Genomic DNA, 26,573 nt, shown 5'->3' with positions numbered 1-26,573 from the left:
ATAATACAGATATTAATATATATGTCTCGATGGTACAAACGCTATTGATGATTTTATTGCTAAGGGATATTGTTTAAAATCTGCGCCGCCACTTCTAAAATTTAGCGGAGCCTTGCGCCGTTGCGCGCGTAGTCTTTGTCCTTCTCAGGACTTTTGCCCCCACCTCGCGTGCGCCTCCTTCTTGCCTCTTTCGTTCATGTGTATAGTACAAGAGATCGCAATTAGCATTCGTTTGAGTTTTATGCGTATATTCTTGTGTGATTGAACTCGGATCAAGATCCGAGATTTGGGAAAATCTTTCTTGCCTACACCACGGAAAATTCTGAAGGAGAAGGAAGAATTCTTTCCGATTCCAGTTCTCAGTGATTGTTCGAGATCATCCACCCGGCTTTTCTTTACACGGAAAATTGTGAGAAGCTTTATTCGTCCGAAGGTCAGGGAATTTCTCGTAGCACAGCTTTCGGCTGCTAGACAGACCTTACGGACACTCTCTGGACCATTCTCGAGATAAGTGTAATCACAATTCTTTTGAAAGTTGCTTTATCGCAAGACTGAAGATATCCTCTGAGGATATCTATCTCTCTCGCTCTAACCGGGTAAGGCTCACTTTCTCGACTGCGCGCGAGCCTACCATCTCTCTCACTCTTGTAAGGCTCACTCATAGTGCATTGTATTCGAGCCTACAGAGTTGGACTCTCATTTTGATATCTCAAAAGGATTCACTCTCTTGTTACGCTCGAGTCTACCGTCTCTCTCACACTTGTAAGGCTCACTCTTATGGCATTGTATTCGAGCCTACAGAGTTGGACTCTCATTTTGATATCTCAAAAGGATTCACTCTCTTGTTACGCTCGAGTCTACCGTCTCTCTCATACTTGTAAGGCTCACTCTTATAGCATTGTGTTCGAGCCTGCATAGTGTGAATTTTCATACTGATATTCTCAAAGTACACATTCGATTACGTTCCAGCCGATAGTTTAGTTTATTTTATACGGCTCACTCATTCTTTACTTATTTTCTTTGTATCTTACTTGTATGTAAGATAACGCAAATAATTATTGTATTTTCAGATATTACGGTTTACTTGTAAATATAGTTAATAAGCCGTTAATTAATTTTAATATAATACATTTTAACAATCAGTTACTTGCTAAAGATTTTATTTTGTTAGTAATTAAGATTAAGCATTCTTAAGTTATATTCGTTTCTATATTATAATTTATATTCGCACTATTAAATTTATGTCAAGCCAAAATTGAGCTTCTTTGTTTTTTTTGTATTATTTTGAGCCTGTGAATTTTGTTCATTTGTTAATTGATTCTTCTATTAAATTATTTTGTTGCAAATTAAGTAAATATGTTTTAAGAGATTTAATTCTCTTTCTTACACCCTTCTATTCCAAACATTCTGGTCCTTCGAACCGGATACAGCAGACGGTTATCAAAATGAGAGTCACTCACATTGAAAGTCGGTGAGATCAACAGCTCACTTTCAGAACATTCATATTAAATTCAATGGATAATCTCACGAAGGTTGGATACGCAAATGTCACTTCTCATTGAGTACACGCACGATTATCAGCTCTCAAAGAAAACTGGGAGAAGTTTTCGATAACTCATGATGCTATTAATTTAGCAGTAACAAAACTCAGTAACGAGCAAAGAGTCCAAATTCAATCTCATGTTTATTTCTCTGATAATCTGTTTGCAGCCACCTACGAATCATATCTCGAGGCAGTCGAGAAAATGAAACTCATTCCTCGACCATGATTCAGAATACACAACCGAGTCTCCTGCGCCATCTCACAGTTCAAACATTCCGGTGTTTTTTCATCATGCGCGGTTACCTCGCATTGACATTCCAAAATCTAATGGTACTCCTTCTGATTGGCTTTCTTTTAAGGATCTATTTAGTTCTCTGATTCTAGCCAATCCAATCTTAACTGGATCAGCCTCACATTTGTTGAAAAATACAATTCTCACAGCGGACAACTTCCAAAAGGCTTGGGAAACTTTAATATCATTCTACGAGAACAAGCGACTTCTAGTTAATTCTGCATTCTCTATTAACTCTCAAGCGGATGACGAAGGAATCGGCCATTGAGATGGAACAACTCTATACTAACATAATGCAGATACATCGCACTTTTGAGACCTTAAAACGACCAATTCATCACTGGGATGATTTCTTTGTTTTCATTGCTGTGCAGCGGCTAGACTCGGAATCTATGAAAGCTTGGGAGCACCATTTAGGCTCAGCAAAGGAACCTCCTACATGGAAACAATTCTGTGAGTTCCTAATAACCAGACTCTTATCACTCCAAGCTTTTGAGAAATCAAGAACGGTAAAACCTGGAACATCATCCAAGTCAAATACTTTCAAATCTCATTTCCAAGGAAAGACGAAAGAGGCTCAGTTGAATAAGCCGAGCTCGTGTGTATTATGGTCATCCAGTCGTTACGTCACTAGCTGTCCACGATACACTGCTAAATCCGTTTCGCAGCGAATTGAAATCATTAAAAAACACAATCTGTGACATAATTGCTTAGGACCTCATCGAGCATCGGCCTGCCGTATTACGAAGCGCTGCCTGAAATGTAGGCGCAAACATCATACCACGATCCATGCGAAGGACAAATCGAACAACACAATGACCTCTACTTCAGATAATTCTCATGCAAACCCATCTACAGACACATCCGCAAACACTAACGTTCTTCATGCCGCATCTCAAGGAAAACGCCTAAGCTCAGGGATTCTTCTCGCAACTGCACAAGTGCTAGTTAGTTTTTCAAAAGGAAAAAGCTTCAAGGTTCGAGTCTTAATTGATCAAGGCTTTGAGATATCCCTCATCTTGGAAAGGCTAGTTCAGATGCTACATCTTCCCAGGATCTCTTCTTCCATTTCTTCATCCAGAGTTGACGGTCATCGTTCTAACAAGACCAAGGGCTCTACACGCTTGACATTAAAGTGTCAACATGATCACTCTGAATTCTCTCTTTCAGCTCCCATTTTGCCAAAGCTTACCGCTCCTCTCCCGTCAACGAATTTCGAGCAAACATCCTGGCCTCATCTGGATGGAATAAAACTAGCCAATAGCAATTATAGAACGCCAGGACCCATTGACATAATATTAGGAGCCGATGTCTATCATCAGATCATTGAAGAAGGATTGATAAAGGGAGACACTAATTCACCAATCGCGCAGCTCACCAAATTTAGTTCGATTATTTCGAGACCTGTTAATAGTTACTCTGCATCGACAGAAAAGCAGGTATATCATGTTTCAGTCGATAGAGAGTTGCGTTCGTGTGTTGCAAATATGAAAACTTAATCAGGTACTTGTGTGGATGTGGACTGATTCTGCTATCGTACATACTTGGATAAACAATCATCCTTCTCGATGGAAGGAGTTCGTACATAATCGGGTCTGCTATATCCATGAAGGTCTCTCTCAAGCAATCTGGAGATTTACCCCAGGAATAAAAAACCCCGCGGATTGTGGCACTCGCGACATGACACTTTCTCAGCTTCTCTAGCACGCCAAGTGGTGGTCCGGACCTCTTTGGCTATCACAAGATTCTTCTACTTGGCCAAAGAACCCCACTTCTTTCCCTATCGCGAAAAATCTCGAAAAGAGGTCAGCTCAAACACTGACTACAAGCAACAAAGTTAATGACCTCTGAGAGCTAATAAACCGCTTTTCACCCGATTATTGCGAATAACTGTTTTATGCATGCGCGCTGCAGCACACTTCAAAAGAGCTACTACAGCTTCATTAACTCATCGTATGTCTATCCAAGAATTGGAAGAAGCTAAATTCTATTAGATCCGAGAAATCCAACAGGTTAGGTCTCATTTTCTCAGGAACTTAAGAGTCTCTCCAATCAGCAACCGTTACCTCGCTCAAGCTCACTTCTACGTCTCACACCCTTCATAGACCCACAAGGCTTCTCAGGGTCGGGGAGCGTCTTTAGTCGGCGCCACTATCGGCATCGTCAAAACATCCATTAATACTACCCAGAAACTCTACACTCACATCCCTCATCATTTCAGACGCTCATGAACGAACATTTCACGGAGGCACACAGCTTACACTGTCATTCATACGAGACACCTATTGGATTGTTGGAGGCCGAGCACTTGTGCAATCGTTCATTTTAAAATACATAAAATGCGCTCGATACCATCAGAAGAGAGCTCAGCAGATCATGGGATAACTGCCTCCAGAGCGAATAACACCGTTACGCCCGTTTTTAAACTCCGGTGTTGATTATGTCGGACCTTTCACTTTAAAAAATTGGAAGAGAAGAAATTCCAGAACCTACAAAGGATACATAGCATTATTTATGTGCCTCTCACATCCGCTATTCACATAGAACTCGTCACTGATTACTTCACAGAGGCTTTATTGCTGCTTACAAGCGATTTGTTTCCAGAAGAGGAATATATGCAACGCTAACCAGCGATTGTGGAACCAACCTTAAGGGAGCGGACTCCGAACTTTAAAACCTCTTTCTTTCATCTCCCAGAGAACTCGGAACTTTATTGTCACTTCTAGCAAAAGATGGAACTCAGTGGAAATTTATCCCTCCTGCTACACCTCACTTCGGAGGAAAATGAGGAGCTGGAGTGAAGTCGGTTAAATTTCACCTTAAGCGAGTCGTTGGAAACTAATTATTAACCTACGAAAAGATGATCACTCTGTTAACACAGATTGAAGCCATCCTGAACTCACGACCTCTATGCCCATTCACCAACGACCCTGATGATCTGAGTGTACTCACTCCAGCCCATTTTCTTATTGGAAGTTCCTTATCAACAATTCCAGAACCATCTCTCGAAACGGAAAAGATATCACGTCTCTCTCGATGGCAACTCCACCAGACAAATGATAGAAAGCTTCTGGACCCATTTGTTACGTCCTGTCGGCTCTACGTTTTTCCTCCCACGAAAATGAAACAATAATCGTCCGATCGGTCACAAAAAAAAAAAAAAACGGGTCGCGCAATAGAAAAGAACCGTTATTATCAAATAATGTTTAGACATACTAAAAACGATATCTAAACAAATACCGAAAGGGATCAATAGCGAAATCCTCTAAAACAACGAAACAGAACAAACACAACTGCATAATCTTAAGAAATAATGCCGAACAAATAATGCCGCTACGTACTATCAGCTCCACGTCTTCACCTTCTATAAAGATGAAGCAATAATCGCCCGACCAATCATAAAAGGATTGCGCGACGAAAAATGTTTGAAACATTGAAAACGATGTCCAAAGAAATGACCGGAAAGGACTGATAGCGAGATCCTCTAAATGAATAAATAGACAAACACAGCTGCATAATCTCAGGAGATAACCAAATGAAGAATCTCCAAATTTCCTAAGAGGCCGTTCAAAGCTCACCAATCAGCCACAATCAAAAATAAGGAGGAGAAGGATCTCACCAAACGACAGCTTTTCACACGTCTAAATCACAGTATATACAGTAGCGCAACTTTCCCGATTTTGTGTTGGCCAAAATGAAGTGCGCATGCGCGAAATAAGGGAGTTGATCCAGTAACGCCATCTAAACTTCTCTCTCACTCACTCTTCATTATTTCATTCTCTCTCTCTTTTTATTCCCGACTGCTGCCAAAACCTAAATATAAAAAATAGAAGAAACATAAAAATAAAATATTTAAAAAATGTTAGTCACATTAAAAAAAAATTATATATATATTATGATACTCGTAATATTAAAAAAGACAAAAAGCCAAAAGACAAAATTTTAATATTTTATTTTTATGTTTCTTCTATCTTTTATATTTAGGTTTTGGCAGCAGTCGGGAGTAAAAAGAGAGAGAGAATGAAATGATGAAGAGTGAGTGAGAGAGAAGTTTAGATGGCGTTACTGGATCAACTCCCTTATTTCGCGCATGCGCACTCCGTTTTGGCCAACACTGACATCAAAGGTGCTGACAGGGAGTTGCACTACTGTATATACTGTGTCTAAATCTCAAAAGTATTCCCGCCCAAAATTGTTAACACGCCCTCGGGATTTACTATAAAAAGGGAATACTCACGCACTAATCATCACTAATTTTGAATTAGTCAGTAGTGCAGCATTAATTTCATTCGGCATCATTAACTCTCGCTCAGTTATACTTTGATTTAGTACAGTCGTTCATTAATTCATTCTAAAAAAATTTCATCAAGAGCTCTGCATAAGCTCTAAAACAATTAGAGTCAGTGCACAACGACCACCCGCCGAGCAAGAGCCACAGCCCAACCACGACCTGACCAGCAGCCGAACAAAATTAAATCCGCCAAAGTAGTAAGTCTACTGTCTTTCTCTCTCTTTTGTTTTGGTATCATTTTTTTCCCCTTTATTCAAAACTGTTTTTTTTTTATATAAGTGCCTAAAATCGCGCCGACCCGCCGCTTCTCGTGACCCAGCCGAGACCGTAAATCGGACGAAACAACCGTGTGCGATAATAACAGTTCTGACTCTGCCCCTTCTTCCCCGCAGTACCCGCGCTGCTCTACCCCGTTGAAAACGCTTTTCCCTTCAATACACTATTACCTTAAAATAGATTTTCCTTCCCCGTCATATTCCCCCGTACCCCTTTCACCTTCAGTCATCGACATATCCGATGACTCATCGCCGTCGTTTCCCCCAACCTTTAATGATTCCTCGTCCGTGATTCTCTCGGATCACTCATCAAACCACACCATAGAACTACCCGACTCTCCTCTAGAATACTCCCCTGCAGATCCCGATATCCTCCCACTCCCCTCTCTAGAATCAGAGCTTTCATCCATGTCTTCTTCCGCTCTCCTCAACCTAATAGACAGCGTTTTTGACGACTTCGAAACCGAATAATATAACACTTATCACATTTTTCTCAAATTTTCATTATGTTCTAATAAATTATTGTATTAAGATCCAACCAGGATAAACTCTAAAGTCACACTCGTTCCCTTTCTCTTCTGGTTGATGACCTCCGTATCAGTGTAACACCCGCGATCCACACACACACACACATACACACATACTTATATGCGAATAAATTTAAGGCCGATATTGAAATTACAAAAAAATAAGATTTAATATATAGCGTTAATTGAATAAATGTAAATCAAAACAATCAAGTAATAAATAAATTCATTTAACTCCCTCAATCATCTCCGCATAAGATCACACTTGGTCCCGTCCCGTGTAAAAGAGATTAGATTCTCTTACCAAAAAGGGACCACCGAGAGCGTATAAACAGAGTAATAACGACATTTGTCGTTTACCTGTTTTGCTAACCTTTAGCTCGCTTAACCGAGTCATTCGTCGATAAGACTTTTGACATCGGAACAGTTCCTGTTACGTCCTTCCTCTGACCCATCCTTTCCACGGCCTGGACGTAACACATTGGACTAAAGAATATTTGCAACAATATCTGTCAATCTACAAATGGAACCGCACATCTTCTCCTCTGCAGGAAGGCGCACTTGTTTTAGTCGTAGATGAACGATATCCTCCATCAAAGTGGCCTTTGGGTCGCATTGTTAAATCACATCCAGGGAAGAATGGACAACTACGAGTGGTAACAGTTCGAACACAAACGGCCCATTGTAAAGCTCTGCCTTCTTTCTAGCTCTGACTAACACTCATTTGTTCGTTAACCTGTATTAACGAAGGCGGGCAGAAATGTTTAAAATCTGCGCCACCATTTCTAAAATTCAGCAGGGCCTTGCGCCGTTGCGCGCACAGTCCTCATTCTTCTCAAGGCTTTTGCCCCCACCTCATCTCGTATGTGTCTCCTTCTTGCCTCTTTCGTTTGTCGTGTGTATAGTACAAGAGATCGCCATTAGCATTCGTTTGAATTTTATGCGTATATTCTTGTATGATTGAACTCGGATCAAGATCCAGACTTGGGAAAATCTTTCTTGCCTACACCACGGAAAACTCTGAAGAAGAAGGAGGAATTCTTTCCGATTCCTGTTCTCAGTGATCGTTCGAGATCATCCAGCCGGCTTTTCTCTACACGGAAAATTGTGAGAAGCTTTATTCGTCCGAAGGTCAGGGAATTTCTCGTAGCACAGCTTTCGGCTGCTAGACAGACCTTACGGACACTCTCTGGACCATTCTCGAGATAAGTGTAATCACAATTCTTTCGAAAGTTTATTGCTTTATCGCAAGACTGAAGATATCCTCTAAAGATATCTATCTCTCTCGCTCTAATCGGGTAAGGCTCACTCTCTCGACTGCGCGCGAGCCTACCATCTCTCTCACTCTTGTAAGGCTCACTCATAGTGCATTGTATTCGAGCCTACAGAGTTGGACTCTCATTTTGATATCTCAAAAGGATTCACTCTCTTGTTACGCTCGAGTCTACCGTCTCTCTCACACTTGTAAGGCTCACTCTTATGGCATTGTGTTCGAGCTTGCATAATGTGAATTTTCATACTGATATTCTCAAAGTACACATTCGATTACGTTCCAGCCGATAGTTTATTTTATTTCATACGGCTCACTCATTCTTTACTTAATTTCTTTGTATCTTTCTTGTATGTAAGATAACGCAAATAATTATTGTATTTTCAGATATTACGGTTTACTTGTAAATATAGTTAATAAGCCGTTAATTAATTTTAATATAATACATTTTAACAATCAGTTACTTGCTAAAGATTTTATTTTGTTAGTAATTAAGATTAAGCATTATTATAAGTTATATTCGTTTCTATATTATAGTTTATGTTCGCCTTATTAAATTTATGTCAAGCCAAAATTGAGCTTCTTTGTTTTTTTTGTATTATTTTGAGCCTGTGAATTTTGCTCATTTGTTAATTGATTCTTCTATTAAATTATTTTGTTGCAAATTAAGTAAATACGTTTTAAGAGATTTAATTTTCTTTCTAACATCCTTCTATTCCAAACAGATATCATGAAGCCCTTAGTGATGAAATTTGTGAAAAGATTATTGCGAAACGATGCAAATGGTCAAGCAAAACTAATTATTTAGTTACACTTGTATCCTAGAATTTTATCACAAATTGGATTGAGGACAAATTAGAGTGAGTTGTAATATAAACTATAAATATGTATTATAAATATAAATTAGAAATATGTAATATATTTGTATGTATAAATAAAATTAATTTATTTTCTTATTAAAATAGTTTATTTATCACTGGTAAAATGTTTCAAGAAATTGATATAATAAAATAATAAATTAAATAAACACATTTAATTTTCGGTTCCATGCTTATAAGTAATAGTAACTTAAATATATGTTTAAATATTATGTCAAATCATAACCATTATATGAAACAAAAAAATTATCTATACTTTGGCAATTAATAAGAAATGTGATAACTAAAAAAAAGAAATATACTTTAATGAAAATTAAAATTATATTTTTAAAAAAGTAATTAATAGTAGTGTAATTCTAACAGAATAAAAAAAATAAATTCTCTAATTATATTTAACATAAAGATCATTTTCTTAAAATAATGTAATCTAGTTTAAAAGGCAAAATCTAATTTTAAATAACAGAATCACAATCAAAATTACAAGAGACTAGAGTAAAGTGAAAGAATGAAAATTCTTTTACTTCATATTACAACATTAAAAATCTCTTAGAACTACAAAAATCTATACTAATTTAAAAGAAGATATACATAACTTATCACAGCATGTCAATTATTTAATGCTTAATGCTATCAGGTCCTAATATTTAATGCTATTAAATCTACTTGTTAGATCAGGTATAGTAAAAAGGACTCAATATTTTCAATTTATCAAGACGTTTAGACATGAAGCTTTCGTAAACTTTAATGACCCTTTTTCTTTTTTCTCCATACTTTCTTTATGTCGTTTCTCTCGTGCGTCTTCTCTTTTTTGTATTTTAGCCTGATAAGCCAATGATCACACTTCTAGTTGACGTTCCATTCTTGTCTTCTTTGTCTACATTTCTCTCTTTTTCATTCAGTTTCTTTTCTTCATCACTATCATTGCTTTTATATACTTCTGTAGAAATGCTTTCTGATTGTGAAGCTAAATACAGTCGAACCTCTTATCCTACGACCCTCTTATGCTACGAAATCTCTTATCCTACGACAAAAAATCCTCTCATGCTACAACCGCGACAGGGGAATTATACCCTCACTCTCAAATTTTTGTCATAGGATCAGAAGTTTAAGGGGAAGATTCCGGACCGAAAATGTCGTAGGATAAGAGGTCCGACTGTAGTCATTTTGACGAGCAGAGGAACGTCTCTTTAGACTAGATGCAATAGCAACAAGTTTGATGATTGGTTTCATACCCAACACTTCTTCCATTTTGTTATAAAACTTGCACGTTTTATGTTGTACGCCTGTTTGTGCATTGTGATCTTTCGTCGCCATGTAATGTCTTCTAAGGTCTTTAAGGGATTACACCACCTTGGAGCCTCAAATTTTAAAGCATTTTTAAGAATTTTTTTAAATAAAACTATATTGTACAAGGAAAAATTCTTTTTTGGTGTTTATTATGAGTATATTGAAAATATAAAAAATATTTTTTAAAGTATTTAATATAAAAATTAAGCGCGTGATGGCTATCTTTTTGTACGTGGTTTTGATCGACATGCAAAACGGCGGGCACGATTACTCAGCACTAGTTAGTCGAAGAATAAAAAAACAGAAATATTTATTTTCTACATATTCAAAACTAGGGATGTACGTAGCCGTTTTGAGAAATATGCATTTTTGTTAAAAAAGCAACGATTTGAAAAAGAAGTCATTTTTAGCTTCAAAAATTTGAATATAAGCCATAGTGGTGAGAATTTTTAAGATATCGCAAAAATTTACGTACAGTCCTAGATAATGTTGAAATAAAGATCTAAGTAAAAATTCAAGTCGATCAGATAAAAATTGGCGAAGTTATTATGCTGCCCGCCGTTTCGAAAAATACTGTTTCGAGAAAAACACGTTTAAAGTGTTTTGTAACAATTTTTGATGCTGAGCGTCATTTGGCGTCTGTTCGTACTACAACTGACCTCGTGTATAAAACGGTCAAAATTTTGGCTGAGCCATCTACAGGTACAAAAAAAATTCATAAGAATAAGCGTCCCTTTGCAGGTAACAGGCTCTTTCAATAAGCCGCTTACACGACGTAGCGCAACATGGTGACGCGCTTCACTATACTCACTTGAAACATCATTTTCCTTTGCGATTTCGAAGTCGGGTCTAATATATATCATTTTTAAGACTATAAGGAATATTTTAAGCAAAAAAAAATTCGACTTTTTTAAAGTGTCAAGGTGGTGTAACCCCTTAAATTTATTCTCACACTGTGTAGCATTAAAAATCCTGTTAGAGTTTATTTGTCGCAGACCCTCAGAAATCATTAGCCACACTTCTGCATTTTTTATTACTGAACTCTTAAATAAAGATTCATGATCCTGTCAGAGTTTAATTAAGGCCTTAACAGAATTTTCATCCATCCATTTTATTCTCTCTTGTAATTTTGATTTTACACGCTCCTCTATAAGTATCGATTTTTCAGTGTTTTCAATGCTTTCTTGTATAGATAAAGATTTTTCATTTATATCTGATTGTACTGTGGATGTTCCTAAGAAAATCATAAAATATACTGATGAAAAATATTAATCCTTATATTACATATAAATAGCATTTTTACTGTTCAACAATGATTCGTTTCGTTTTGCTAACGAGAATATAATAAGATTCTTATATTCACCTTGCTAAAGGAGTAGAACAAATCATTATTAAGTAGTGTCTCTTTCAACGGAACAGCAACTTTAATATAACAATAATGAATTAATTTTAGATTTTTACCTGAAGAAGAAGCTGAAGAATATTCATTTAAAAATATTAAAAAATTTTTGCACATCTTTGCAATTGGTGGCTATGCATAACTTATTATCTGTCATATAAATACATTTTAACTTCAATATATAATAAAAAATTCATATAAAAATGTTACGTCCAGACTCGAGAAAAAAAAAGAAAGGAAAGAGATAATGAAAGGACAGAACTTATCCTTGTCGAAACGCGTAAAGCCTTAACGCTCTCGACTCGAACGAACTGTACAAGGCCGGACCTGGTCAAAGACTTCGAGGGTCTCTTTTACTAGGTCAGTAGGCCGTTCGTTCGGTGGTCCCTTTTTGGTAAAGGAAGTTAATCCCTGTTACGCGGGACGGGACCTTGTGCGATCTGGGAGTCAGGGAATGTGTTAGAAAGGATTAATAAATTTGATTAGAATTTTTAATATTTTAAATTTTTAGTCATTTATTAAGAAAAAAAATCAAATATATATATATATATATGTATAAGATTCAAAAAATTGGCATTTTAATTAAATTAATTAATCTTATTAATTACTTAAGTGTGTGTGTGCGTGTGCGTTCGCGAGTGTTACATTAGTTCGGAGGGACGTCAGTCAGGTAAATTGGAAATGGAAAAATAAAAAGGGTTTGTTACTTGACTGGTATTTATACAATAGTATTTAAATTCTAAGGAAAGGGGCAGGAAAGAATTATGCTTCCTCGAAGGTAATCATGGAAGGAAGGAATTTCTTCCAGAGAGCCTCTAACGGAACGGCGAGGGGATATCTAAGACCGGGGAGGAACCATGGGATAACGGATCCTGACAGGTTGGTTGCAAGGATGGAATGCAATGTTGTCAAATCAACAGGACCAGGCCCGATTGTATACGAGTCTTTTGGGAGGGGATGTCGGATCCTTGGGAGATTATTTATTAAATATTGGATAGGATCTTGAGGCGGAGGACGAGGAGGTTGTTGGTGTTTAGAATTTTCAGCGTGACTCGCGTTTTCTTTCTCGAGGTCTGCGACGACCTCGGCAATGTCACGAAGGGCCTCCCAAATTTCATCCAATTCCTCTTGAGAATCAGGTGAATTGCGGGGGGAAGATAGGGGTGAATCTCCCAGAATGATGGTAGAGGCTGGTGAGGATGGACACGGAAGGGGTTCGGAAGTAGAGGGAGTTTTGTTAGAAGGCCCCGGTAAATCGAGAGACGATGGGGAGGGTTGCTTATGCGAGGATGATACTACTGGATGTGAAAGGGGAGGGGGATCGATGGGGGTGCGAGGAGAAGGGTCAGGTGAGAGGGGTGGTTTCAGCTCTCTTGAATGAGGAAGAGGGGGATGGGACTCTGCGTGTGTGTGTGATGACTGTTCGCGGAAAATTTGACCTTTTAATTCTATCTTAAGATTAGAAATATTGTTTTTAAAATTATAATTTGTTGTCGCCTGAGCCAAAACTCTTCGGGCGCGTCGGTTCTTACGGTTGTGGAGACGTTTAGCTTTAGCCTTTAGACGTTTCGGATGAATGGGCTCCACTATGAACCCACGCAAATGTTTCAGAAAACTTATCGTTTATTTTCGGCGAGACAGTTCTAATTAGTACAATTTATAATGTTCTTAATATAATTTAAGTCAGGAAATTATATTATTTAAAATGCATAATATAGAGAGGAGAGAGGAGGGAGAAGGAGAAAGAAATGGAGAGAAAAGAAGGAAAGAAAGGAAATAAATAAAAAAATAAAAAAAAGGAATAGCACAAAAAGAAAGAGGTAATGAATAAATTGTAATAAATAATTAAAGGACCAGAGGAAAAATGGAATTCAGGAGAAATTTGGTTCCGTAGAGAAATAGAAAGACCTTGCAAGTTCAACCTAGTTATATTTTGTACCAGTACACGAGATACCGGTTCCGCAAAATACACAGGAACTCGCAGAGAAAATAGAAAGAGTTTGCAAGTTCGACCTAATTATATTTTGTACCAGTACACGAGATACCGGTTCCGCGAAATACACAGGTACTTGCAGAGAAAATAAAAAGAATTTGCAAGTTCGACCTAGTTATATTTTGTACCAGTACACGAGATACCAGTTCCGCAAAATACACAGGTACTTGCAGAGAAAATAAAAAGAAATTGCAAGTTCGACCTAGTTATATTTTGTACCAGTACACGAGATACCGGTGCTGCAAAATACACAGGTACTTGCAGAGAAAATAGAAAGAATTTGCAAGTTCGACCTAGTTATATTCCGTACCAGTACACGATATACCGGTTCCGCGAAATACACAGGTACTTGCAGAGAAAATAGAAAGACTACGTGAAAATGAAGAGGATGGGAAGTAAACATAAACAACGAAAAGGGGAGTTAATTATAATTACAAAGGTAAAATGAGGAGTATCTGATCAAACAGTAATAATAAAATGAAGAACAACAAAAATAAAGAACTGTCTCACTATAATTACTATAACCGAATTTTAAATGGTGAAGGTGAAATCAATAGAATAGGTTATTTGGTCGGTACTCACTACTTATTGGGTACACTGTTGGTTTTAAAATGACCTCGGCAGTGGGTTTAGCGGCGTCGGATTGAATTTCACAGGTGCCCCAATGTTTGACGTCTTTTATCGTTTAAATTTTTAATCCGCACTACACAGAGTCTGTGTTAAATATTAGGTGAACCACACGTCGTGGAATCGGAAGTATTAATATTCGAACTTGTTAACACCTGAAGGGTTAAACGTTGGGATCGAGGATCGATTCCGCGTCTCGAAGCCGAGGTGAAAGAAAATAGTTTGTACCGTACGAGTTATACTGATGCTAATTCTTATACCGAAAAAACTGATGTCGCGGCGCATTGCTTCCGCATTATATACTAGAATTCGTACCTCCTCTCCATTGGACAATTGGACGAATTAGAATTTTAATTAACGCCCCTTATGCTTAGGGGGTGTTTCCTTCGACTTCGAGTCTCAAAAATTTCTTCTCTATTGGTTCAAGAGATTTTTTCATTTGGCCAATGAGGAGTTTGGTACCGTCAAAGTCGCTTATCGCTATTTAAAAATTTATAATAAACAGCTGTCATTTTAGGTGGTCCGTCAGGCGAGCTCTCTTATCAAATGCTTCTTAAGTTTTCGTCGCCGTTTCAAATTTATGATTGCAGTTCTAAACAACTATCTCGAGTTACGGCGACTCTGTTTTATTTAAAATTCTTTTGAAATTTAGAGAGCCGTTCGAATGTTTATTCTTTATTTGATTTCTAAGACTTTTTGGGTTATCTTATTTATAGTTGGTCTCGCCTTACGGAGGTTTGTTAAAATTTTTATTATCCACGTAACGTAATATTCGTGGAGTGCGACTAAAGTGACAGCTCTCACGGTTTGATATTTCCCGTAGAGAGTTCTTAGAATCATTATCTCTGATTGTTTATACATTCCTCTCGAAAAGAAAGAATCGTGAAGTCTACCGGACATAACAACAAAAAATGATAAATATTTCAAGACAAATCCAACCTAACCAAATATTAAAAAAATTTTTATGTTTAATTTAAATTATATATTAATATTATAGAGCTTAGAATTGATAATTTTTTCGTAGTTTAAAAAAATTTATTTAATACTTTTTACCTATAATATCAAATATATAAAAGTTTCCATTATCGTCTTTTTGAGGGATTCCTATATCATCCACGCACAAAATATGACGACCTGAGATTAAATTTGCTATTTGTAATTTCTAAAATACAAACTTGAGTAGTAATGGGGCAGGTATGGCCCGTCAAAGCAAACCCCCACCACCGCGCCTTCGGGCACCGCGCGGGGTGTCTGGTGTTTTTCCCCACCACCACCGGGACTGACAAAAAAAAGCGGTGGTTGGAGGGGGAAGGGTTCGTGCTCAGGTAAGAAAAATTTATTTTTTGGAAAAATTTTCTGGTTTTCTCGGGACTTGAACCTGGGTCCTTCGTATTGCTGATCCTGGTCCTGGTGTGTTGAGCTAAATAAGAACTTACTAGAGTAAAGGTTAGATAAGGCATTTATGTTACGTAGTGGGGCAGGTATGACTCTTGGTCCGATATCGGTTACGGTGCTGGTGAAGGGAGTAAAAAGCGCTTTGACGTTCTGCAAGCGGTATGGCTCTTGGGGCGATAACGGTTACGGAGACGGTGGTGGGACGGAAAAGCGCGTTCTGCACGTGGGGCAGGTATGGCCCGTCAAAATAAATGACGTCGCATGGTAGTTGACCATGTATAACGTCATGCTTGTGAAAATGAAAAAAAAGATAATAACATAGGAACGTGCAGGTTCTGTCCAACGCGATGGTATGACGCAACGAAAGAAATAGTATTATCAGTTTTTTATATTACGATGAGCGCCTATTGTTGAAAGAGGTTGCGGAACATCCTCTTTCAACAATAAAAGTAACGGAACTACTTATATGTAAAATGGGAAGGAGGAGCGAGTGAAAGAAATAGATGATTAAAAATAAAATTGCTCACATTTATTGATGCAGATTTTTACTACAAAAATCAAGATTCTTATTACATATAATTAAGGTAATAATTAATTTTTATTAAGTAATAGTACAATGTATTTTTTTATATTTTATTACACAAAGGTTTACATGTTTAAGCATTACATGTCGGTATGTTTAATACGTTTTTCGTGAAAGAAAATTTTATTAAATAATCGTACAATCAAGCGATCGTTACGTTCGCAATCTTCGGTAAAAAGAGTAAGAAACTGATTAAGATCGTAACCACTACACATATAATATAAAAATACGCAGCAGTATTGCCCGCAAGTTTGAGAAAAAAATTCTTGTAATTGCTGGGTGTTCCAATGGTGGATGGTGGAATTTCGCCGCAGTCGGAGTAAAAATCCGGAATACAAAGGGGGTAATCCGTAGCTATCGAAGTAAGTGCCTGTACCGTATTTATCGAGGAAGAAAGCGATCCAATGTTCTCCAGGTCGAGTATGGTTGTCGGTGTTAACAACGATGGCCATCGACCTTGTCCACACCCTCGAAACTCTGTCGGCAAAATACACTCCCACATGTCTGGCATCGAGATGATGGAATGCTTGCAAAATTTCGCGAGAGTTCATTTTTTTCCAACAAAGGCGAACGAACGTGCGGTATTATTTGAATAACGTCGGTTTTTACCTCTTTTGATAATGCGATTTTATCGGCTTTCGGGTTTTCAATGTCGGTTTGCGTAGTAATGTTAGTAATTTTGAACTTGTTTTCATCCAGCAACGTCTTTGATTTCGTCAATTTCACGAATCCCTCTTCTTCTTCTTTTTCAATTAGATGTTCGATTTTTTGCAGGTTTTGTTTCTCTATTTCATTACTCGATTTAATATTTTCATTCATGTCACAAAAAACATAATCTTTGCTTTCGATTTCCTCGGCGATTTCGTCGTCCGTGTTCTCGGAGTATATTTCACAATCTTTCTCAGTACTACAACTAACTTGAGTACTAAACGTAACGTCGATATCATGATTATTTTGTGTGACTAACCAGTATTTTAGTTTATAAACATTGTGTAATGCGCAATGGAAGATTCCAAAATTCCAAAATCCGTGGTGAGAGCAATATCGTCCGTCTTCTTCTTTTGACGATAGGTTTTTAAATGGCGGAGAGATATCTTCCAAATTATTTATATCTCTGGAAAGTATATTCCGCAAGTAGCTTGCCTTTTCGTTGCCTCTAACGTAAATGTAACGCACACGTCTTGTAATTTTGCGCAAATGTGAAATAAAATATTTCAGATTAGTTTCACCGTCGAACCACTCGATACCGTGATAATTTTGCGAGAGCCAATTGTTTTCTCGTCTTGCTTTAGCGGATAATTCTCCAAATGGATGTGGAGGCATCATAATCTAATGACCGACAATTGGGGCGTCAATCGAGACAATAGCGACTTCCTTTGGGATAAATTTATCGTTGACATCACGGAAGCCTTGTATGTCGATGACTATGTCCATATTATGAAAATTTATGTGCTTGCAATGACAAAGTATAACCTCTTCACGAAACGCTCGCGTTCACGTCTCGAATGAAACTAAATCTTCTTTTGTTACAATAAACGTTTTTGGAAAACACGGCGATATCGATATTTTATTTGAAATTGGAGGGGGAATTTTTAACCGAGTATTACACTACGAGGCATAAATCGTGCATAGATAAACTAGCCGGAAAAATCGACGATGACTTGACGCGACGCGTCGATTTCTATCACATTATCGAACTCTGCGTAAACAATACAGTTAATGGTCTCGGCAAGAGCTCTCTCGAATCGCACTTCTAATCGCAAACTTCCATGTTTCACAAGATTCCAATGGCCGGCACAATTAGCGGACAAATCGGGTGTAAGGTCAAAAGCAAATAACGTATATCCCTTGAAATAATCCTCTCTGCTTATAGAATTTCCTTCATTCAAAAAATGGATACCCCGAAAAAAGGGTTTGATAAGCTTCAACATAAAGCGGTTCTTCAACCGAGAAAACCGACTGTAACGGCCTACTGGGAATTTGCATACCATCGACATACATCGAGAAGAAATTTATACCCCAATTTTTAAAATTAAACGGATTTAATTTTCTATCACCATTAAATGCTTTATTATTGACGAAACCGACTATTATTCGTTTCGGTAGTTGACCTAATATTGCATTATCTATTGATTCCGCCATTACCCCTATGAATCGTAAAAGTTTTAACCTCGACTCTCGTAAGTGGATACTTGGCAGTAACTTTACTCAACATTCTAGCGTGTGCGAGTAACACCTCGGCGCTTATTTTCGCTCTTCTCACAAGTAAGCTGGCATCCAATATATGAATTTTCGATAAACTGTTACTTTCCATGAGACAAAATGAATCTTTCGAGCGTACAAGTCGTAAGCGTACTTCTACGCCGTTAATTAAAAAATTGTCTTGATTGAAAACGTCGCAATGAAGATGTCCTATAAGATCTAGCGCTCGTTCTCCGTGAATGTATCGAGCTCGTCTCACGAGCGCGGCGTTGCCTTTTGATTCCAATAGATCGTCCATGTATCCGGGTGTATCCGCGTCCCACAGACTCGAGGTTAGATGGATAGTTTTTGCGGGTGAAGAGTAATTTAACAACGCCTCGATGTACGCACGGTACGCGTAAGCGTTGTTCAGAGGCGACACGAGCTTTTGATTGAAATACACGTCGATCTGATTGAAGATGGAGTGGAGTAAATGATTTACGGGACCTACTTTGACCTCTGTGGCGGCGGCGGTATCTCCCGTTCGCGGCGCGAGGTCATCGTTGGTTTCCACGCGCACTCGAAGACTCAGCATGGTATGTGTGAGATCTAAATATTCTTCTCCATGGCCTGGGATGACGAATTCTATCGGTGAGTCGTCCGAGAGCGAGCTGACAGGTTTGTAATAGATCCATTGTGAACTTTCGATGCTAGTCTGCGTGGGTGGTAAAGAAAAAAAATCGAGTTCACTTTTTAAACACTCGCTCGAATGCGTATAAAGAAAAGACATGATATTTACCGTAAATTTTTACCGATATTTTCGTTGTCTACTGTGTTTAGCGTAGTATCGTTTAAGAAAATGTGTCGGATACGGTGCGCTTTCTAGAAGTTTTACGACGTTTCGCGGAGGAGTTATGTCTTTTCTTTGACTTGCGATTTTTTTTTCTCCCCTTGCTTTTTAATGTTTTATTCCGCGCTTTGGTTTTTTTCGGTAATCTTTTCTTATTTGATCGCCGACGTTTACGTGACGACGTTACCGCGGATTTAACGATACGCGCGTTAAGCCCGGCGAAAGGAAACTGAGCTGCGTGCATTTTCGCATCTGTCTTATATCCCGAGCCTTTCATCAGACTACTTATTTTTTCTTTAGCTTTTCTCTTGAGATTTTTGCGCGATTCTTTAAAACGGTTTTCGGCCGACACCTTTAGCGGTATATTATTTTCAATATCACCGATTATATTAACACCTGCTTGTAAAGCTTCTTTCTTACTGCACGCGCTCCTCTACTTAGATAAGGTAGTATACGTCTAAATAATCCTTCTAGAAAACTTCCGATTCCATGACCGCGTTGATAAGGTGCGCCGACGAAAACTCTCGGAATTCCACCACCTCTGCCGCTTTGTAAATTGTAATACTCGTAGTAGTCTATCATGTTGCATTTGAGAACTTAATTTTTATCTTTTTCCCTATGACGCCGACGTTCGCAATACTAACGGGTTCGCCTAAAGTGTAACGTCACAGTCGATGTTCCGGATTCGAATGCTATTTTTTTTCCAAACTGATCTCTTATATCGATTTCAATCCTACTGAAATTTGTTCGTCGTAACGGGATATAATGCAGAGAAGAGAAATGTTTCACTTGATTCGTTCCGTACTCGTAATCGCGACCATGCCCCTCGACCGACACTATTCGGAGAAGAGGAGACTGCACATCGCCTGTTATGTAAGGTTCGCAAATATCACAATAAACGAATAGTTTATCGGGAATACCGCGAGCCAAACTACAGGATTCGTAACTAAAGAATCCAAAGCATCCCTTTTCAAAACCGAGTTTAACAAAAATTGATGTAGATTTTTTTTTTGAATCAGGATTATACGTCGTAAGCATAGTATAGTATCGTCCTTCCCGCTTAGCAGCATTATAAAGTGCATCCCCTAAACCGAGTATTCGTAGAAGTTTATCGGAAAAGTTTACATAATGATTTAGTTTACATTTATTTTCATCACACTCAAGGTAAAACTCTATACTACCGGCGGATAACCCCCGTCGATCCAGACAAAAATGCGAACCGACTCCTTTACACGTCGTATTAATCGCGTCGAGAAGTTCGTCCATATTTTTATAAAGGCCAGCCCGTATTTCGTCTTCCCTCGAAATTATCACAGAATCTTTTTCCTCGTTACCTTGAATGTCAACATCGGCGAATGTGAGTATATTCTCACCGCGTTGTATATGAAAAAAAGTATTGGGAAATTGAATTTCGCTAAGCGCGACTTTCCATTCGCCGTGTAACTGTATCGATTGAGGCAATTCCGTAATAAATGACGAGGTAGTATTGTCCGGAAAATAACACATACTGCTATTGCTCGGAAGAACCAGTAAAAATTGGTCCTCCCTCATCTCAAAGATTTGTTAAACTTGAAACGGGAATCCAACTATCGAACTTGCTAGGATAACCACGCCAGCTAACTAACAGCTGTTTATTATCACCACGTCCTCTGCTCTTTATCACGCGATCGACGATAAATTCTTCCTCCTGTAAATTTTTCTTAACTAGGGCTAATTCTTGCTCATAAAAAATACCGTCTATGACCTCGCCAGCTAAGTTACTTAGTTCGTACACTTGCGGTTTTCGCCAATCAAGAACCCGATGAATTCGAAATATCTCCTCACTCCACTTTGCCTCGTATCCTTTCTCGAAGGTGACTTTTGCTCTACTGATTCGCACGAGTTCGCCAACGCGATATTTAGCCTTTTGTTTTTCGCATTTCTCGTTTTTCCAACGAAGAGTTATATTTTCGCGCGCAATGCGAGAATTTTCCCGCGTAACGACCGCAGGTTGCATTTTGATATGGAATGACGCGTGTGATTATAAGCGTGAACGATATCCTGCAAAACATTTATGTAACGTCGTGTATTTTTATGCGTAAAATAACGCCACATACGTTCCTTGAGTGTTCTATTAAAACGCTCCACTATAGCTGCTTTAATATCAGGATTGCGAGTTACGCGAAAGCGAATGTCTTTTTCTTTTAAGAATTTTTGTACAGGACGCGCTATAAATTCTTTACCTTTGTCGGTCTGTAGGCAAACCGGTAGACGACCATTGCTTCTCGAGAATATACGCTCAAAAGCTCGTATTACACAGATACCTGTTTTGTCACGTAAAGATTCAACCCATACAAATTTACTAAGCACATCGATTACAAGTAAATAGGAATAACCGTCATTATAGCTCTTGAGATTACGGAGATCAATCAAATCAGCTTCCCACAAATTGTCGATATTTGTCACGTTATAATGTAAACGCGGAAATTTTCGTCGTACCGGTCGATGCAGCGTGTACGCGTCTTGCGATTTAAGCCAGTCGAGAACATTGTTGGGACTAAAATTTGGTTTAACGGCTCGCGTTAAATTGTCCACCGCGGAATACCCTGCGAGGGGTCGTAATACAGTTTTTCGAATTCCGACATTAGAGTCTCATCCAATCAAGTAAACGTTTTTTTCCTTTCGACGGAGAATCTTCGTTATCGTGTGTTAATGTTTCATCGGCGCTGTCTTCGCCGGCGGATACAAATATCGTGTCTGCGTCGGACTCGTTTAATTTACGAGTGTATGATTTTGAGCGCAGAGTTTTCTTCGGAGTGGAGCTCCCGCGAGGTAACGGATTTTTAATACGATGAACTCGTAACAAATCGCGATTACCTATGAGATTGGAAGGCGTGTTTATATCATACAGTAATCGAGCAAACTGAATTCTTCCGGTTGTTTTTACGGTTTTTCTTTCCCGTATCGCGTCGTTTATGAGATCCGAGATATTTGATCCCGTTACGACTACCGTCTATAGTCACAACTCCGCGTCTATCCCAGCTAATCTTAGACTCCGGGGTGTCTACCAAATATTTCAATAGAGCGCGTGCTTTGTCGCGATAAGATTTCGGCACGGAGACGACTATTTGTTTTATCATTTCCACCGATTGAGCGCGTTTTTTTCCGAAACTGCTACTAGCATTACTATCGCTAATGTTACCGTCACTGCTAATTAAAGTTTGCGTTTCCAAAAGTTCATCATTATCGTCATCATACAAATCTTTCATGTCTTCGTTCTGCTCTTCATCTACCTCGCCATTATCTTTGCGTAAACGTTTTCTCGCAGCTCGAACAAAGTGAAGATAACGTTGAAGTACTTCCTTATACATTTTCCATCTTTCCCCCTCGTCGCGGGGAGTCGCGAGATTAAGAATACGGCACATCTCAGTCGCGATAAAGTAGTTCCAGGCGTCTGCACCGTATTATTATTTTCGTTAACATTTTCCAGATTTTGTTTTATCGAATTATCCGACGATGATGCGCTGGGTGCTATTTCGGATGATGTTGATGTTGCATGCGCTGCATTCTCTCGAGATTTTCCGTAGAAATTAAAACCATTTTTTTAGCTCTTTCCATTATTCAAATATCGGAATCGTTAATGCTTTACTTTATATTCTGAAAAAAAATCTGATATAAAAAGTTGTATAATTTTTCATTTCCCGATAATCCGTGATAATATAACCTCGAATAAAGGAGCAATAAGATAGGGTAAGAATCCTCCCCGTTGTACCAGTAGCTTTCTTCTGCCTCTCCAATTACCTCGTTTTGTCGCGACGCGTCGTAGGATGATTTTATGCTTGGCTAATCGTCTTTTTTCGTTACTTCCAAGCGGTACGTTTCCTTTGAGTGTATTATAAGCGCACTCTTGTATGCACTTTATTAGTTTATTATCTGCAGTGCGTAAAAAAGACACTCTTTGATTTTTTTTCAGATAGCACAAAGTTTTCAAAAGACATGCGTTTCGCTCGCCGATTGATCGTCTAGCAGTTTTTATTGCTCCGTCCGACGAATTCCGCGATGCCGGTGACGAAGGATATTTATTCTCTTTTACCATTACGATGTAATAGCGCGACTGGCAAGATGCGAATGTAATCACCTTCCTTTTATATACTCCCTCCTCTATTGCTCGATCTACGAGATACGTAGACGTAATGCAGCGAATCGTCGGGAAAGATACACGCCCGAAATCGATATTCGTCTGGAGTGGATTGTTTCAAATCAAGCAATAAATATTCATGCGGTCTCGAGGTTGCGTCGTAGTATGCTTCTTCCATAAACTTTGGGTCGTCGGGATATACTTGACGTGCTAAATGACGAATTTGGGCACGATCACGCGGATTTTTGAAAACAACTATATAATTCGCGTTAAGAGATATGTCACGCTGTCCACACCCCTGATGGAACAGATTTTGCGAGATAAGAATAACACTGAGATTCTTATGATGGCTTCCTTTCGTAAACAGATCCACGATAGCGTCGCACGATGATGATTATAGATCGATATCATAAGATTATTACCAATTTCGAAGAAAGCGGATCGTTGGAATATTCTTCCGGGCGCGGCAATCCCTCTCGAAATTCGATTATTTTTTTTTTCACGTTTTTCAAAGTATTATTACCGCTAAAGTATCCGCTTCTTCGCGCGCTTTTCTCTTCTACTTCTCTTTCACTCACAGCGTGTTGTAAGCGCTGATACGCATCTTGCCACTCGGCGTAATAAAATAAAATTCTCTCGAATCGTACATCGGACATGATTGATAAACTTCGAAGGAAAGTTTCCACGAAAATCGTTTTCCGCATCCCGTAGGTCCGCAGACGATCGACGTCCAAGGATGTTTCCAGCGTACATCCATTTTGCAAAATGAGCGATTGCGCATTTATACACAAATTTATAAATGAAATAAGTTCATCGTCACCCTTACAAATAATAATAATAATAAGCTTGTTAAAAATGCGCATGCGCGATAAATTTTTAATGTTAAACGTTGGAATGCAGAGGAATAAGCTTATCCGCGCTTCGGGGCCCTCCACCCGCGGCGGTCGCGTGCTCGCGCTAGCGAATATCTCGCTGAGCGTAATGGCGCGGTGATAAGCTGTAACTTTAGTAAAAATGCTCTCACCAGCATATATATGCTCGCGATAACAAGGGATTGAGCGTACGCATTTTTAAAAAATTATTGTTTTACTAAATAAAAAATATACCACTTAAAAACTAAATTAATAAAACTAAAAAATATAAAAAGTTGGGAAGAAATAGGAGCAGTATTTTTATTAAAAATAAAATAAATTTTTTATTTTTATATATGCATTTACATAGCATTTTTCTTATTAGCTATATTTACATTTTCCAACTAAATTAAGATTTACATTTTATTATAAAAAAAATTACAGCTATATTTAAAACTAAAATTTTATTTTACAAAACTTTACATTTTGACAATATTTATATTTTACGCAGGGTAGGGGGAAAACGTGCGCAATTCTATATTTTTACACACAAAGTTAGAGGAGTGAACAGGAAAGTATGTTAATATCTATCAAGTTTCTGATAAATACCCGTACGGTAGAGAATATCGTTTTGTTTTTATAAATCTTCGTTTTAATAGCACAGGCGCACATCTTTTTGTTTCATCACGCGTAATTATATCATGAAACACTGTGCGCCGAATGGCTTTAAACCGAAGATTTATCCTCGATTCAGGGGTTGTTTCTTCTACTTGTTCCTCTGCCTGTTCCTCTCTTTCTCTTTGTAATAATAATTCTCTAATGCTAATAAAATTAACTAAGCGCGAGTTTTCAAAATTCAGAATTATACCCTTTACTTTACAAACTTCGCGAGTGAGTCCATCGGGTGTACGAGCCACATACGCGTAAAATTTCGGTCCACCGGATTCGAACGACTCTATATAGCTACCCTCGCCGTAGTTTGCGAGTTCATCCGTCATATCGCCTAAAAAATTACCCGTACGCGGTTCGTATTCCTGAGGATCGCCGGTACTCACGTATATACATGAATCAGTATCATAATATAAAACGCGGTTTTCTAATTTTTCTAAACATCCGTATAATTTTAATCTTGCTTGTGCCGTTGTGTAAGCTGCTATTACTACATTAGTAAGGGGCGAAGGTACGATTGCTTCTTGTCGCATTCGTGACGAAACATATATTACCTCGTCGTTTACGGGCAATATATCGGTTATTTCGTGTTGCGGGCTAGTGAGTAGGTTCATTAATTTCTGCTGCGTTTTAACGATGTCAGTATGTGGCAAGTTTTCGCGTTGACCAAATTTTCCCCAAAAAGAATTTAACGCTAGTTTCGCGACCGAACGTAAACCGGGGTTGTGTACGATGTTATTTTTCTCAAGAGCAATACCTTCTGTTTCCTCGTACTCACGAAGATATCGCTCTTTAGCATCGTCATCTGTGCATTCGCTCGGCCAACCATTAGCCTCCTGCTTTAATTGTAAAAATGTGTTTATATATCCGGCGAATAGACCTCCCTGGCGCGTGGTGTGATTATAACGAGTGACATTATACTATTAAATCTCACTAACCTCTGTCACAAAATAATCTTTCTCAATAGCTTTCTTTAATTCGCACGATATCCATGTACCTTCGAATTCGCGTTCGAAAGGTTCATGAGCGCACACGGATTGAGAAAATGTTTCGCAACAAGCACGACACAATACGAATAATAATTTACCCTGCACGCGATAGGGTAATACAGGGTGAAAAAGATTGCGGGGAGAGAGTACTCTGCAACGAACAATTCCTTCGACCGAGTCGAAATTATATCCCGGCGATATTCCGATTAATTCCGCGCATTCCTCGCCTACGTATATCGTTGGATGCCCGATCGGAAAAGCACCGGTTTTCAACACATACGGGTACAGTGAACATACATCAACATAACGTATCTTCTCCGTTCCCGTAATCTCGTAGCGCGTCACAATATTTTCCGTGCGCCCTTCGTAGAAGGAGTGTCGAGGATCGAGCGGTTCGTTGTCTAACATTTGATGACGTTGTAAATATTCACGCATCTCAACATTTTCATTTATATCGCAATCAAAGTCGCACTCCCATTTCTCTATCACCCTGTATCCCCGTGTTCGAAGACGCGATGTTGTTGCGACGGTATGCTCATAACGTAAATCGATTGTA

General features: G+C 38.5%; 2 protein-coding genes across 2 annotated transcripts; both read right to left on the bottom strand.

Annotated features, from left to right (window-relative positions):
- Positions 1–20,030: 20,030 nt before the first annotated feature.
- LOC140670725 (uncharacterized) lies at positions 20,031–20,942 on the bottom strand. Its single transcript, XM_072901453.1, has one exon. It carries the CDS (start codon positions 20,940–20,942, stop codon positions 20,031–20,033), a length of 912 nt encoding a protein of 303 aa, XP_072757554.1.
- A 1-nt stretch (position 20,943) lies between these two features.
- LOC140670352 (uncharacterized) lies at positions 20,944–21,387 on the bottom strand. The gene has a single exon (XM_072900915.1). The coding sequence runs from the start codon at positions 21,385–21,387 to the stop codon at positions 20,944–20,946; it is 444 nt and encodes a 147-aa protein (XP_072757016.1).
- Between the last annotated feature and the right edge of the window lie 5,186 nt (positions 21,388–26,573).

The sequence above is a fragment of the Anoplolepis gracilipes genome, chromosome 10, assembly GCF_047496725.1.
Source record: "Anoplolepis gracilipes chromosome 10, ASM4749672v1, whole genome shotgun sequence".
In the NCBI taxonomy this organism is placed as follows: domain Eukaryota; kingdom Metazoa; phylum Arthropoda; class Insecta; order Hymenoptera; family Formicidae; genus Anoplolepis; species Anoplolepis gracilipes.
This window is presented reverse-complemented; position numbering and strand designations above follow the sequence as displayed.

Coding starts and splice junctions, on each gene's coding strand:
- LOC140670725 (XM_072901453.1), bottom strand. CDS start 20,942: ATGAGGGAGGACCAATTTTTACTGGTTCTTCCGAGCAATAGCAGTATG.
- LOC140670352 (XM_072900915.1), bottom strand. CDS start 21,387: ATGCAACCTGCGGTCGTTACGCGGGAAAATTCTCGCATTGCGCGCGAA.